The sequence below is a fragment of the Rhinolophus hipposideros genome (genome assembly GCF_964194185.1).
Source record: "Rhinolophus hipposideros genome assembly, chromosome: 22".
Classification (NCBI taxonomy): domain Eukaryota; kingdom Metazoa; phylum Chordata; class Mammalia; order Chiroptera; family Rhinolophidae; genus Rhinolophus; species Rhinolophus hipposideros.
This window is the reverse complement of record NC_138068.1, coordinates 657,920-673,582: the sequence shown is the minus strand read 5'-3', so window position 1 is coordinate 673,582 and position 15,663 is coordinate 657,920. Positions and strand designations below refer to the sequence as shown.

General features: G+C 63.3%; 1 protein-coding gene across 27 annotated transcripts; it reads left to right on the top strand.

Moving 5' to 3' along the window:
- Window positions 1-920: 920 nt before the first annotated feature.
- On the top strand, window positions 921-13,125 carry ARFGAP1 (ARF GTPase activating protein 1). 27 transcript variants are annotated; one of them, XM_081034331.1, is made up of 14 exons: window positions 921-1,078; window positions 3,738-3,801; window positions 4,007-4,116; window positions 4,260-4,431; window positions 4,873-4,973; window positions 5,433-5,519; window positions 6,016-6,112; window positions 7,440-7,496; window positions 8,695-8,727; window positions 9,662-9,691; window positions 10,454-10,510; window positions 10,998-11,057; window positions 11,543-11,619; window positions 12,490-13,125. In XM_081034331.1, the coding sequence occupies exons 2-14, from the start codon at window positions 3,742-3,744 to the stop codon at window positions 12,797-12,799; spliced, it is 1,251 nt and encodes a 416-aa protein (XP_080890457.1). In that variant the 5' UTR covers window positions 921-1,078; window positions 3,738-3,741; the 3' UTR covers window positions 12,800-13,125. The 27 variants fall into 27 exon arrangements, with proteins under 27 accessions (XP_080890457.1, XP_080890473.1, XP_080890450.1 ...); XM_081034347.1 differs by having other exon boundaries at window positions 10,998-11,285; XM_081034324.1 differs by having other exon boundaries at window positions 9,578-9,691.
- Window positions 13,126-15,663: the final 2,538 nt, after the last annotated feature.

Below are 15,663 nucleotides of genomic sequence, written 5' to 3'. Positions count from 1 at the left end.
AAAAGTATGCGGAATACAGAAAAGCACGAAGGAGTAACTGACAACCGCTTGCAATTATACCCTCAGAGACCACTTTCATTGGTGCAGTCATGTCCCGTGTTTGGGGGCCTACTATTCACACTGCTGCACAGCCGGATTGCACCGGCTGTGTGAGGTGTGCCCTCCCCCTCTCTCATTTCTCTCTGTCTCTCTGAGCAGCTGCCCCCACACCACCCCCACCCTCTCCACCCCGACTACACCAATGGGCTCCGCCAACAGGAGGCGAATAGGGAGATGGGAGGGTGAGAGGCCAGAGAGGCCAGGTGCTTATTCTTGTGGCTTCTCCTTCTGGCCACCGTGGGCTGGAGATGCCCTCAGACAAAGACGACAGCTCCTCTGGGCAGAGGCCCGAAAGACTCGTCTTCCTGGGTCCCAGCCCCTCTCCCTCCTCGCTGTCCTCGGAGGCTCCTGACGTCACCGCCCTGCTGCCCCGGCGGAATTCCTGTGGTTTCCCTAAACCCACGCACACCTTCCTAACTAGTTCCCGCGTAAACAAGCCGTCCTCGAATCATCCTGATTGGAACAGGCCGTCAGTTTCTCGACCAGACCCTGACGACGCGCGTGAACGCACTTCGGTGTCCATGTTAAGGATGGCCGGCGGTCCCCAGGCCGCCAGTTCTGACACAGTCGCTAACCCAGCCCCGCGCAGCAGCGTTGGGGGTCCGCAGGGCCGACCACGACGCGGCGAAGCGACGCGAAGAGGACCGGGAGTCCGGCCCCAGGGCTGTCCGCGCGGGCCTCCTGCTCCGGTCGGCGCCCGGGCCAACCTGGCATCTGCGCGGCGCAGGGACGCGTCCCCATGGCGACAGGAGGGGGCGGTGCTTCCGGTCCGGCCTGCAGAGCGGAAGTCCCGCCCCTGCCAGCAGCCCCCGGCCTCCCGTGATGCCCTGGGAGGCGCAACGTAGCCGGAAGCTGGTGGCGGCGGGGTGGGCGGCCGGCGAGAGTGCTCCGTGCAGCCCCTGCGCGACCCTGGCCCGGACCCCGCCCGAGCCCCCGGAACGCGGCCGAGCCGGCGCGCAGGATCGAGCCCGCCCGCCAGGTAAGCGCGCGGCTCGGCGGACGCCCCCGCCCCACCGCGCGTGCTCGGCCGGCGCCCTGTGGCCTCGGAAGCTGCCCCCTCGGCACCTGGCGTTCGCCGCCGGCCCCAGGCCCCTGCCCGTCGGCCCTGCCCCCGCGGGCCCGGGGGGCGGCTCTGAAGGGCCCCGCGCCCCTCGGAGGGGGCGTCCCGCGGCCGGAGTGGGGCGGCGGGCGCGGGCTCCGTGTCAGCGGGAAGCGCGGCCCCGCGCCCGGCGTCCGTCCCCGCCCGTGGCGGGTGACTGTCTTCAGGGGGCGAGGAGACACCGGGGAAGGGCAGACAGTGTCCGTCTGCGTGGATTGCGTAGGAGAGCTCCGTGCTTCCGTCTGGCCTGTGAAAACAAGCAGGCTCGTGGCACCCGCGGTCGTGAGAACCAAGTGTGCAGGGGCGGGAACCGAGCCCGGGCTGCCGGCCGGCGTCCGTTTGGCGGCCTCCCGGGGCCTCCCCTCGTGTGAGACGGGCTGTTCGCGGCCGCGCAGCCGGGCGCCTGTCCGGGGGCCGAGCCGTGCGCCGCCGTCGCCCCTTCTCGTCTCGCACGTTCCGAAAGACCGAGCGGCCTGCGGCCTGACCCGTGGCTCCCGTTACGAACGGGGCGGCGTCCTCGCTGGGTCCCACACTGGCTGAAGTTCTGCCCCCTCGCAGGGAAGGCTTCCTTGTGCCGTCGTGGTTTGAAGGGTTAAGCAGGGCTTCTTAGATCGTTTTCCAAGATGAATCAACATGTAAGCTTTTCAAAGTTAGGAGCTGCTTGCACCGAACAGCGTTTCAGGGAACTCCACGGTTCTGACATCCAGAACCAGCGGTGAGGGCGGGGAGGGGGTGTCCTTTTAAATCCAAGCTAAGCCACTCACTTTTCACACATTTCTCTCTGTGGTGGTTCTGCAGATGTTCACTCTGCTGTTTTCCACGCTGAGAAATGCAGAGCAGGCCCGCGCCCGTGCTGACTCTGTGTGCCTGTGTCCAGTGGGCCAAACGTCAGCCTCTGCGGGCAGGCACAGCTCTGCGACGCCCGGTGTGGAGACCTGTATCGGGCAGGTGTGCGTGTCAGCCCCACACACACGCCCGCGGGGGGCTCTCCTGTGGCCACCGTGACACCAGTGTGTGCAAAGGGCTTTGTAAATTCTACCCCCCAGGGCATCTCACCATGTGTGTGTTTGCCCACTTCTGCCTTTCGTGCTGTGGAAGAGTACACGCTCAATGGAGTGACAGCATTCCACCAGAGTGGGTGGAATGGCCAACGGCCATACCGGGCAGGACTGTGCATTCATGTGTTTGCTCCTGAGGTCGGGTGGTTTCTGGGGACCGTCACATGCAGTGCAGAGAACTCCTGGGCAAAAAGGAACCTCAGTTGAGCTCTGGTTTGTTTCCATCAAATACAGAAAACAAACATTTATTTCTTCATCTGGCTTAGAAGTGGGCACTGAGGGACATTAGAGTCCTGGGCTCCAGGTTTAGGCTTGGTGGTGTGCACAGTCGGGGGCCCTTAATGAATCACGTGTTTCTGCGTACCTATGATTGAAGGTGAAATAGAGGATGGAGCTGCCTCTAGTTTTTACGTGCCCCTCAGCGTGACGCTCCAGCTGCACCACTGATAGGAAAGCAGTTCCCTTCCGTGCAGCAGGGAAGTGGTAGAGAGGTGGCGGTGTGGGGTGTCCAGCAGTGCAGGAACGCAGCTCTGACGAGTGTTCTCGAGAGGATGTGTGGTGCCACGTGAGTTACAGGGTACAGCTCACAGATTCCATTCACAGTCGAGTGAAGGGCAAACTTCAGAAAGGCCACATACCCGGTTGTGGGCTGGAGGTGGTAGAGGTGGCCTGGAAGCCAGGTCCGACCCGCGGTGATGCCCAACATGGTGCTTGGCTCCCACCCCCTTCCTCCTGCTAGAATCTTTTATTTTGGTTTTCCCGGTCATGAATTCAGTGGGCCACAGGTTGAAGTTGAATTTTCCGAAAGCAAGGAGATATGTAAAGAAATAAGTGCCTTTTTCAGGCCAAGCTGTGTGATTGCCATTGCCCAGCAGTGTCCCTGTGAGGCGTGGGGATAGATCTGCCCTACTGTGGCCGTGCCACCTGTCACCTCTCTCCCTCCTGCTAGCCAGTCTCTTCATGCTCTTCACATGTCCGTCAGGGCCAACCCCCCACAGCGCAGTAGGGATGGGAGGGTAGGTGTGCAGTGCAGACAACGTGGCTGCCTGTCTTGGAAGGCTGTCAGCCCAGGTCTGTGTGTCGCCCTTTAGGGGGTAATCAATCTGTGTGTGTTTTACTAACGACCACCCTTGCTGTGAATGAAGGTTTTTAGAGGACAGGACTCCCTATAACTTATGCAGTTGTGGGGTGCGTAATGCTTAAGCGAAGGGGACACCTATGTTGCCCCGCATGGTTGCATTGCCCTTGGCCTGGGAACGTCCACCTGCTCTTGGTGCTCTCGGGGTGTGGAGAACAGCTTTCCTCTGTCAGCGGTCCCCAGCGCTGCCTGCAGTGACAGCGGCCTCACCCTGTCGATGCCAGGCAGCTTAACCGAACTTCTCTTCTCTGAAGCTGTGTTTTGTAGTGTTCTTGCACTGACCACCGATTTTCTCGTAAAGTGACCTGTTTGTAAGTCTCAAGTTTGTTTTTCTTCTTTGCAGCAGCATGGCCAGCCCAAGGACCAGGAAAGTTCTCAAGGATATCAGGGTGCAGGATGAGAACAACGTGAGTGTCTGCATTTCTTTGCTGCTTCTGTTAGGACTCGCATCCTCAGGAGTCGCTTGCAGCGTCAGAGCCATCCCTCGCTGTCACTGTCGGTCCCCCAGCCAGCCTGTCCTCTGCTCCCTCTTGGGGCCACCCATTGGGTCTTTGGGGCTCCTGGGACCTGGCCTGAGCTACCCCGGTGAGTGGTACGTGGCCCCTTTCTCAGGTGTGTTTCGAGTGTGGTGCATTTAACCCTCAGTGGGTAAGCGTGACCTATGGCATCTGGATCTGTCTGGAGTGCTCGGGGAAACACCGCGGGCTCGGGGTGCATCTCAGGTCAGTGCCCCGCTCTGGCCACTCCGCATGTCCCCAGCGTGCCCGTGCCAAGAAGACAGGCGTCTGATCCCCAGCTTGCCTGGGGCGGGGCCCTTGGGTACCTAGCTCACCATAATTAGGCTGATCGATCGTCTGGTTTCTAGCTTCGTGCGCTCTGCCACCATGGACAAGTGGAAGGACATTGAGCTCGAGAAAATGAAAGCTGGTGGCAATGCTAAGTTCCAGCAGTTCTTGGAATCTCAGGAGGACTTTGACCCCGGCTGGTCCCTGCAGGAGAAGTACAGCAGCAAAGCTGCGGCCCTCTTCAGAGACAAGGTGAGGGCCTGCCAGGCTGGCCGGCGGTGCCCCACGTGCTCCCGTTGGTGGCTTCAGTGGCTCCAGGAGTTGGGATTCCTGTGTGGGTTCTGGCATAGCCATGGCAGCTGTATGCAGTCCACGGGCGTGCGGCCTCGTCTCGTCCCACCCAAGGGATAGCAGGTGGCTGATAGTTAGCATGGATAAAGGGTGGGCCTTTCTCCCCAACCCCTGCGAGGGTGTGGTGTCTGCTCGCCTCCATCCATCTTGGTTAAAATACTCCTGAGGACAGCGGTGCCTGCTGGGGGACACACAGGTGGGTCCTGGGCACTTGGGGTTAGTGTCACTGCAGAGGGAGGCCCGGTGACAGTGCTCGCACGAGGCAGAGACCCCAGCCCACGGCCACTGTGTCCAGGAGGCTGCACTGATGGGTGCGGCCTCTGACCCCTGTCCCCTCGGCAGGTGGCCACTGAGGCCGAAGGCAGACAGTGGTCTTTGGAGTCGTCGCCCGCTCAGAACTGGACCCCGCCCCAGCCCAGGACGCTGCCGTCCACTGCCCAGCGGTAGGGGTCATCTGGCCCCTGCTCTCGGGGTCCTGCTCTCAGTTGTAGCCCAGTGTCCCATGCTGTTGTGGTAACAGCCAGTTGTGAGCTCTTCCCAAAAGTCAGTGGGAGAAACAACATTGTACGTTGCTTTTAGTAAAAATTCAAGACGTGTTTAAGGGGAAATGTCAGGCGTCAGCCCAGGGCCGGTCATTCCTGACATGTGCCCACAAACTCTGTGCGGCTCTGCAGAACCTTCCCGCTCTGTCCTGTCTGAGGGCTGCCCACCTCCCCAGAGCGCAGGCACGCTGTGGGCGCGCTGGTCCCAGGGTGGTCCCCCTGCGACTTGCGTCGTCATTGGAGCCGGTGTTTCCCTGTGAGCTGGCTTGAGCCCTGACAGGCCTTCCCAGAGGCCCAGGTGGTGCCGGGTGGGCGTCTGCTGCCCTCTGGTGGCCACACCGACCTTTGCCTCTGTTTCAGAGCCCCTGGCCGGCCGCAGAGCTCCACCACCCTCTCTGACCAGGCCTTTGAGGACTGGCTGAACGAGGACATCAGCTCCTATCAAGGGTGAGGCCGGGGGGCAGAGGGCAGCGGGGAGCTAGGCTGACCAGCGTGGAGGGTTTGGCCCCTCGGGGCAGGACCGCCCCTGCGGGTGGCCAGGCCTGTGGCTTGTGCACCCGAGCGTGCAGTCAGCACGGCTGCTGGCCCCAGGCCTGCCCAGCGTGAAGGGGGTCTGGAGTGGAGACGAAGCCTGCTTAGAAGGAGAGAGTATGTTTCCCTTCCTGGCACCGCCTGGCCTGCAGCGTTGTATCTCCGGAACCGTCAGCTTACACTGCTTGGCGGCTGGGGGCCTTGCCCGGGCTCCCTGGCTGGGTGCAGCAGGAAGGTCTCCAGGGAGCTGAGGAAACCCGCCCCCGTGTGCTGCCGTTGCAGGACAACAGGGGCATCCCATGTCCTAAGGGGGTCCTGGGGCCGGCTGGGCCATGGGCCTGTCCTGGGGTCTGGGCGCAGCCCACACCTGCAGCTTCAGGAGCAGCACGGTGGCTGCTTGTGTCCCTGTCAGGGCCCAGGAGAGTCGCTACGTGGGGTTTGGGAACACAGCACCGCCTCAGAAGAGAGATGACGACTTCCTCAATAACGCCATGTCGTCCCTGTACTCGGTGAGGACGCTGTCCCGGGGCCCCTCCCCTTCCCTCAGACGCTCCGTGTGGCTCAGATCCCCGGCGCTTTCAGTCACGCCCTCGCTCTGGTGACATGCACAGTGTGTCGACTATAACGACGCGTTTCCTCCAAAGCTCCAAGGCCCTGGGAGCAAGCTGCGTGGCTGACCTCTCCCCCGGCGCGGCGCCGGGCAGCCCTCCTGACAGCCCGTGTGGGTTCACGGCGTTGCCCTGCCGCCAGCCCGGGCAAGATGAGCTTTATGGGGCAGAGGTTACATGCGCCTAAGCTGCACGGGCTCGGTGTCCTCTGGGGATGGCATGTCCCACCTCCCCTCGGCCGCTCCAGTTTAAACCATCATTTTCCAGGGAAACTTACTGTTTTTAAAAAATGGTGTTTATTCATTGCAGTCCTCGACAGTGATACTAATAATTGCAGACACTCAAGGGTCTGCCCGGGGCACTGGTGGGCGCTGGCACATGTGACCGTGCAGGAAGGGCTCTTTATGCTGGGGGGACAAGGTCTCCAGTGGGGGGCGAACAAAGCGAGTGCAGGAGGGCGGGTGTACAGGGGGACACGGAAGCAGTCCCCGCCCAACTGTCGCCGTAGGGTCTGAGTCAGACACAGTGGGGCTCTCACTGCCACTTCGTACCGTCTTCTCCAGCCATGTCAATTTGTTCCAAAAACGAATGCACTTCTCACTGAGAGTTGTTTACAACTGCCTTCCCCATGGGGCACCCGTTACCCAGCCTCAGCCCTGCACCCTGGAGCCTGGGAGGGTCAGCGGGAGCCCTGGGCCCAAGCTCATGTTATGCACAGTGGTTGCTGAGTCTTTTCCAGGGAAGAAAGGCAGTTTGGGCCGGAAGCCTGCTGTGGGGGTGTCTGTTTAGAAACAGGCCCGCCCTCGAAGGTCGCATCTCCGTGGTCCTCGTGTCAGCCGGTCTTCACTCGCAGTTCCCTTGGTGCCTGCCGTCCTCTCCCGGGCACCTCTCCCTGGGGGTTTCCTTCAGGAGGAGAGCCTCTGGTGGCACTTACACCTTCCTATACAGCTTTCATTTGTTTGGGGCCTTAGGAGAAAACAGCCTTGAACGCAGGAGAGCAGGGTACAGTGCCCCCTGCCCCAGGGTGCATCTGCCCCGAGTGGGTGCCAGGCCTGTACCCCGTGGGAGGCCGGGGTGCCGAGAGCCACAGGAGAAGCAGGCACAGGCTGAAGGCGGGGCTGTGGTCCAGGCCTGCCTCTTCCACGCCCTTCCTCTGACCTTGGTGAGGTCAGAAAGCAGCCTCTTGGGCGTCACTGAGGGACTGGACATGGCTTTTGTCTCCGTACAGGGCTGGAGCAGCTTTGCCACTGGAGCCAGCAAGTTCGCCTCGGCAGCCAAGGAGGGTGTAAGTAGCCGCCCCCACGCTTAGGGCTGCGCCCTGCCACCAACCAGAGTTCCCAGAGCCACACAGTTCTCTGCACGGACAGCCCTGCCTGCCTGCGTGTCACACGAGCTGGCTCGAATAGACACCGTGTTGAGTGGGGACAGATGGTGACCCAAACTCCCCCACCCCACAGTGCTGGCACAGGCCCGGGGCAGGAGGTGGTGGCCCTGTGGCCCCTCATGTTCTGCCTCCGGGTCTCAGAGGAGTCTGACAGTCAGAGTTTTGCCTGAGGCCAAGGGAGGGTGTGGGGGTTTTGTCAGGACAGACGAGTGGAAAAGGGGAACATGCTTGTGTTCCTGGGAGTGACGCAGGCAAGTGCCCGGAGAAAAGGAGCAGGCTGGGAAGCGGCCTGAGGATGTCAGCCTGGGGGACAGCCCGTGGGCCGGGCGGCGTGGCCATGGCCGTGGCCGAGAGCCCTGGGCAGGGACAGCAGGTTCCTGCTGCTCTGACCCTGGGCACACAGGAGTGCCGAGGGCCAACGCCAGGGGGCTGGGGCCGGCCGGGTGCCCGTAGCTCCAGGGACAACCAGGGAATCTGGGATTGGCTCTGGGCTGGAGTGAAGTCCCACAGACCACTGCTCCTCGTGGGCCACTGTGCCGTGCATGCCCCCAGCTGCCTGGAGGGGGCCCTGGGTGGAGCCTGCTGTGGAAGGGCTCGGCCCCCCGGCACCACTGCCTGGCCCAGCCCTGTGGCTTCTCTGCGAGGCCCTGTCCCTGAAGGAGGGCTGCAGCCGGGGGCCTTTCAGCTGGACTGTGTGGCCAGGCCTTTCCCTTCCTTGTCACCATAGTGATTAGCTATTGAAGCTGGATCCCGCAGGGCTGTGGGAAAGCCCAGTGAAGGTGGGATTGGGGCGGTCAGCCCTGACCAGTGGGCCTGTGGGACCTGTCACCCAGAGTGAGTGGGACAGAGTTGGCCCTGGGCACGGCAGGGGCACCCCTTCCCTGCTGGCCTTCCTCCAGTGTGGGGTGGCAGCATGGTCAGCTTTGCTGGGCCCCTCGGGGCTGGTGGGGCCCTCCGAGCCACAGCAGGGTGAGCTCCGGTGCCTTGGTGGCCTCAGGAGACAGGCCCGGGACCGCGTGTCTGTGCCTGGGGAGAACGCGGCCCAGTGCGTGGCCAAGGCGGGACAGTTGGTCTGAAAGCCCGTCTCTTCTCCTTTCAGGCTACAAAGTTTGGGTCCCAGGCGAGTCAGAAGGTGAGAGGAAGCTTCTGCCCCTGTGCTCGTTAATCTGGCCTCGGGCCCTCAAGTGGCACTGCCTGGTGTGTCCTCAGGCCCCGCACTCAGCGGAGGGGACATGCTGCGTGCAGCTGGGGCACCCACAGGCCCCGTGCACGGATTTGTCCCCCCCAAGCTTGCGCCAGCGCACGTTACTTGGGGGCCTGTGGGCTTGGAGGTGGGATAAGATACTGCCCCACTCAGGGTCGGGCTCACACCATCACCCCGTCCACTGCAGCCTGGGCGCTGGGCAGCTGGCCCCCTCATCAGGGAGGAGCAGGCGGTCTGCACCGCTGGGCAGGAGGAGGCTTAGTGTCCCTGAGGCTGTGCTGTGACCCCCGAGCCGGCTCCTGGAGACGGTGGGGCTGACCTCTGTCCCTGGGCAGTGCCTTCTCCCTTTTAGGCGGCCCTCGGGCCTGAGCCCTTTTTCTTCAAGTCTTGGATAGGGCCCCTTGCCATCCCCACGAGGTGCCAGGACTCTGGGCTGGCCCTCCCTCTGGGGCTTTGGTCAGGACTCACATAAAAGGCAGCGGCCGCAGGGCTGTCCCAGGATGGCTCAGGGCTACTTGGGACCTGCCCTCATGCCCTGAATAAAGGGGGGCACCACCTGGCTGGGGGGTGTTTTGTCACCTCCCTACGCAGGGTCCCTGCTCCACTTCTGTCTATGAGCCCCCCACTTGGGCCCCTGAATTGCACTCGCTCACACCATTCTGAAAGGTGGCTGGGGGTGGAAAGCGGTCAGGTCCAGCAGCGGTGAAGGTAGCCCCAGGACCTGGGGGGGCCGTTGGGTGATTCTGTGGGAAACGTGACGTTAAGGACACGTCCCGAGGTGCTTCCTGGTGTTGCCCCATGCTGCTCCTACCGCCTTGCTGTGTCTCTCTCTCCCCTGTCTCCCTGTGCCGGCTCGGTACAGTTTTGGGGCTCCAAGCAGCAGCCAGAGCTGGTAAGGCCCCCTGTCTGCTGTCAGCATGCCCCTTCGTCTGTGCTGTGCCCCAGCTGTGGCCTGTTGTGCTGTGCTTACGTGTGCCCACGCTCAGGGTTTCTCGCCGGCCTGGGGCTCTTGCACACTGTCCTGTGGGGCGCTGATGGCCTGGGGCCCCTCGGGCTACTTGGCGGGGTTTCCATTTCACGCTCAAAGGCGTGTTACCCAGGAGTGAGAGCCTGACAGCCCCTCTGTTGGGGCCACCACTCCCTGGCGTCCCTTCTCACGGTCCCCCAATCGGCCCAGCGCTCCCCCACCCGAGCATGATCTCCGGTCCGTCCCCTTCCCTGCCCCTAGCCAGCCCCCACAGTACCTGCGACAGAGCAGGCAGGCCTCACGGCGCTGGTGATGAGTGTGTGCTGGCTGCGTCGTGGGGGAGCCTGTTACCTGCTCTCGGCACATGCTGTCGTCCCCCACGGGACTGACCGGGCTCTGATGGGGCGACTCGGGGTGGTGGCTGCACAGGGCGGGCCTGCGGGCTTGTGCCGTCCTGTCTCTGGGCCCCTTCCCACACCTGGGCAGTGGTCTGGCCTCTGCTTGGCCAGGTGCCTGGGGACCACTTCTGTGCAGCTGCTGCGAGAGTGGGGCCGCTTCCTGTGTGCTGCTGGGCGGCTCACCGTCGCTGCCCACAAGCGGGTGCTGCTGTGCTGTTCCTCGTCTTGGGGTGAATGCGCTGCCCAGGAGCTCCCCACCTTCCTCTCATGGCGTCTTTCCTTCACGCAGGCGTCAGAACTGGGCCACAGTCTGAATGAGAACGTTCTCAGGCCCGCCCAGGAGAAGGTAATGCACTGCCGGTGTCCGCTGGACGCTCGGACAGGCTCGTCATGAGTCCCCCGCAGGCCAGCTGGGAGCCCAGTGCCTTGGGTGGGGCTTTGGCTCGTTTTCCCTGTGCTCCTGTGCTTTCCGTGTCCCTCACACTCCCATGTCCCTATGGGCTCCTGTCCCCAGGCTCAGTGAAGTCTGGCCTTGCCTTGCTGGTGAGGGGTCCCCCTGCTGGGGCCGGGTGGCCCAGACTAGGCAGGAGAAGCTCTTGGTGTTCTGGGGACTTTGGGAGCAGTGCCAGCCTGTCCCGGGGAGATTGGGGTGATATGGGAGACCCCCAAGGGCAGGCGCAGCATAGGGCAGCAGGGGTGTGTCGTCACTTTGGGGCTGGGGGGCACAGCCGCGAGGCAGGCTCACCAGGCGCTCTGCACCGGCGGGCGTTGTCCTGTCAGTGAGGAGCAGCAGGCTTCTGCCCCTTGGCTGACGACACTGTTTAATTCACCAGGTGAAGGAGGGAAAGATTTTTGATGATGTGACCAGTGGGGTTTCTCAGTTGGCGTCCAAGGTAGGGTGGGCCCCGCCTTATGTGCGGCCGCAGCTGGTGGTCCCCACATTCCCATGCGCTGACACTGAGAGCGGCCCTGGGCCGCCCCTGTCCTCAGACGTGAGAGGTCAGGCAGGTGCTTTGGTGCTGACAGCTGGAGAATGTGGGGACGGCTGGATGGCCAGCACAGCCCCTAACCTGTCGCTTCTTTCCTTGTGCCCTCTTCTTGCTGCCGCTGACTGCCCCGTGGTGAGTGCTGGCCCCCTCTCCTGCGGGGGACGCCTGCCCGCCATCTCTGCCTCCCAGTGCGGGGGTGGGGGGCTGCTTCCTGTGCCTGCCAGGGAGCCTGTCTCGCTGAGGGCCACGGCCCCTCACCATCGACCCGGGGTCCTGCCTGCCAGCAGAGTCCACCTGGGGGAACTGGTGACGGCAGGGAGCCTTGGCACGCTCTCACTGCATGTGTGCATGTGTGAGCCCAGGCCGAGCTTCCTTCTGTCTCCTTCCAGGTCCAGGGGGTTGGCAGCAGGGGATGGCGGGATGTCACCACCTTTTTTTCTGGGCGAGCAGATGACTCCTCGGACAGGTATGGTGGACCCATGCTGGCATGGGTTCCCTCCCTGGTGTTTTTCTCACAGGGTATCAGGGAGGCAGTCAGCACTCGAGCGGCCCCGGGGTCCCAGTGCAGTGGCCCAATTCTCCTTTTGACCCTGTGGGAACTGCCGCTGGGGACTCGGGAGGGAGGGATGGGTCGGGCTGCGGGTGGGAGCAGGAGCCCTTGAGGAGGGCGGCCGTCCTGACCTGCCGTCCGTGGAGTCTGGGTGGGTGCAGAGCCGCCCCCTCAGTAGCCAGTCCCGAGTCCAGCACTTGGGCCTGTGCCTGGGCCCTCCTGCTGGGACACCATTTGGCTGGGCGGCTTCTCTGATTCATGCTTGGGACCCTGGGGGTCTGATAGGCAGGTGGCCGTGGGCCGGGCCTGGGGCGGTGGCTGCTGAGAGGCCAGTTGGGTGGGCGCTGCCGGTCCGTACTCCCAGGATGGGGCACGTTTGCTGATGGCACCACTCTCTTCCTGATACACTGCTTGGTGTTTTACATGGCGTGACTGGGTTGGTAGGCCCTGGGCCAAGCTGGCCATCTTGAGTGCTCTGCGTTTCCGTTTTTCCTTAATCCCTGCAGAGTCCCCATGTTTTTTGTTTGTCATGCACCCTTTATGCTGGATGGGCCTAGAGAGTGGGCTCTGGCGGGAGGCCGGTCTGAGTATGCCCACCAGGGTCCGCGTCCAGGGTGCCCTCCTGGGGCTGCAGTGAGCCCAGCTTTCTCCGGCCCGGAGAAAGAATGGCCATGGGGCTTGGGTGGGCTCTTCCTGGGGCCGTGCCAAGGGCACGCTAGGCGCGCCAGGCGCTGGGACCATGTCCTGTTTCGAGAACAGCTGTTCATGGCCCCCTCTGTTTCCAAGACCCCAGGACGGCCAGGGGTACCAGAGCAGCGCTGTGGACCAGAGCTTCTGGGAGACCTTTGGGAGTAATGACCCCGCCAAGGCCCACAGATCCCCGAGCAGCGACAGCTGGACGTGCGCCGACGCCTCGGCCGAGAAGCGGAGTTCAGACAGCTGGGATGTGTGGGGCTCGGGCTCTGCGTCCAACAGCAAGAGCAGTGACCATAGCGACGTGGGGGAGGCCTGGGGGGAGGGCAGGGCCAAGGCTGCCAGGAAGCCGGTGCCTCCCGCGACACAGGTGGATGAGGGCTGGGACGACCAGGACTGGTAGGGCAGGCCCCTGGCCCCCAGTGGCCCAGTCTCACTTGGCCCTCATTGCACTTCCTTCCGTCTGACCCACGAAATCCCAGTCGCAGTATGAAGACAGCGCCTTGGGCAGGACCTTGGGGGTGGTACTGCTGGCCCACGAGGGGGGCGTGGGGACCCGCACTCGATGGCCACAGCGGGGTGGAGGCCCAGCCGCTGGCCTGCCATCGCGTCCCTCCTGGGTTTGCAGGCACCGTCCAAAGCAGGTCCCCGCTGCAGGCTGGCACGCTCTAATAAACACCCTCCTGTGAGTGCTGGTCTGCGTCTGTGACGTGAGACGTGAGTGTCCTGATCTCGTTCTGCTTGAGTTGTGTTTTCATAGGAAATGCCCAAGGTTTTAGAGACAAATGCTAACGTTTTGCGACAGCAGCACTCCTGCTGCCGTCTGTCCCCCACGCCCAGCCTGAGCTGTTGTCAGCGCTTGGACTCAGCTGTGCCCGCTAAACCGGTGGCAGCCCCCACCCAGGATGTCCCAGACAACTCTCGAGTGCAGTATGGTCCAGGCAGCAGGCAGGCCCAGTGCCCTGTGAGCTGCGTCCATCCCCTGCCAGGCCTGGGCGGCGTGACAGCAGGGTGGGCTCCCCAGGGCCTCCTTCCTGAGCCATCGTGGAGCAGTGTGGGGCCTTCGCTGGGCAAGGGCTGGGCCACGCCACCCTGGGCTCTGCCCGTCGGTGTTCCGAGGCATTGCCAGGATGTCGGTGTGCGCGACGGCTGGGCCTTGGGAGCACAGAGCGAGTTTGCGCCTGGCGGGCTCCAGCACTCTGTTCCCACGAGCATTAGCTGACCCCGCTGGCTGTCCTCTTGTCTCCTCTGTCGTTTGATCTCTCCATCCTCCCAGAGGCACCCGGCTTTGAGCTACTGTGGGTCGGCCACCGCTGTTCCTACGGTCAAGTACGAATGGGGTGCCCAGTTGCTCCCCATTGGTCTGTGGTACGAGGTGGTGGTCAGTCCTCATCTGCTGACCCTCGTGTCACTGTCATCCAAGCTTCCACCAGGCGCATTGTATTCCAGTGGCCGTCTGGCTCTGGGTTGAGACTCCCCAGACCCTGTGCCTAGGGCAGCCAGGGGCGCACAGCATCTGCCCTCCACCTGAGCCTGCATCCTGAAGCCACTGAAGAAAGTGGCTGAGTGGAGGGTCTGGAGTTGGAGTTGTCTTCCCGTGGTCTCCTGTGGGTTGTCATGTCCCAGGCGGTGCTTCAGGGTGGGTGGGCTGAGGCCGGAGAGGTGGAGGCAGCTCTGGGTGGGGTGTGGCTGTCCTGCAGATACTCCTGGCTGAGCCCCATCGCCCACTCACCTAGCTGGCCAGCTGGGTGCGAGGCAGGACTAGGCTGAGCTCTACCTGGACCAGCCAGACTCAGCTTCCAGGAGGCCAGGCTGATCTGGGACCCATGTGTCCTCTACCGGGTTAAGTCTCCTGGCCAGCCTCCACCATGTTTGCCCCAGACCCTTGCCTAACGCACGGGACTGACCAGCAGACACGCTTCAAAGCCAAGCCCCTGCCCAGCTTAGCTTTCTTTTCTGGAACTTACGAGCAGTGGTGGTCTATGTGTCCTCCCCGTTTTCCCATCCACCTTTGCTGCCACCTTGCTGAGCAGCCACCCCCAGCTAGGTGGCCCTGCCAACAGGCCTCCACATCCAGCCGCTGGAGCTCTGCTGGGACCCCTCACCTGGGCAGGGTGGAATGGAGGGGTGGGGAGGGGTCAGAACGGGAGCTCCTGGGGCCACATCCCCACCTGCACGTGACAGAGGGGGTGCGCAGCCAGGAGACTGGCTGTTATGCCACCCCCAGAAGGCAGAGAGGACCCTTTTTAGCAAGGGGCCAGCGCCCGGCTGTGTCCTGCCCTTCCGCAGCTGTGACCTAGGACAGAGCCCCGACTGCTCGGTGGTCCTCGAGGCGGGGCCACGGGCATGCAGCTCACTGGGTGCAGGGAGTCTGGCGTAGGCATACAGATGAGGGGTGGTTGGGGTCCAGACAAGAACCCCGAGACCTGACAGTCGTGTGTGTGAGGGGCTGCGCCTCTGGGCTGTGTGAGGCGCACGTGTGTCCCAAGTGACCCTGACCTGTGTCTGGAGTCTGGCGGCTAGGCCACACGCCCTCTGCTGGCCACTTCGTGGGTCTGCAGAGCCCTCTGGATGGGCACCCTGGATCCCAGGACACCCCCAGTGCCAGCACCGGTCAGCACATCAGTGTCCAGTGTCTGATGGCAGGACATCTTGGGTCCTGAGGCTTGGGTGGCTCCTAGGCTGCAGCATGTCACAAGTCCTGGAGCTCCTTTTGTCCTGAGGCGCTCACGGTCAGGAGCACCGGCCGCCAGAGTGACCAGCTGGACTCACAATGCTGTCTGCTCCGCTGTCTGTCCGGATGGTGAGGCCAGGAGGGCCCTCGAGAGACCTGGGGCAAAGGGGGCTCCTGGGCTGCAGTTTCCTCACCCAGGCCTGGGACTCGGGGCCCTCCCAGCAGTGTTCCCAGGCTTCTTCAAGCTGGTGGACCAGCCGGCAGGGACAAGGCAAGGCGGTCTGGGGAGAGGGGTGAGCCCCACGGAGCTGGGGACAGGCCAGCCCCTGATCTCTGCCCACTGACCCCGCCCAGCGTCTCGCGAACCTCACTTCAGCCTGAGGGCCCGCGCTGTCTGCCTACCTCCCCCAAAGCGCCTCTGTCTCCAGAGGCTGAACCCAGAGCAGCCCCCAGCCCTGCTGGCTTCCTGGCAGCCTCTGCGATCACCCAGAGGTCAGGTCTTCCCACCTCTCTACTGCCTGGGCGGGGGCAGGGCCTGGTGGGTGTCTGGGTCCCAGGCTGGGCACCCCCTCCAAGCACTCGTTCCCAGCTGC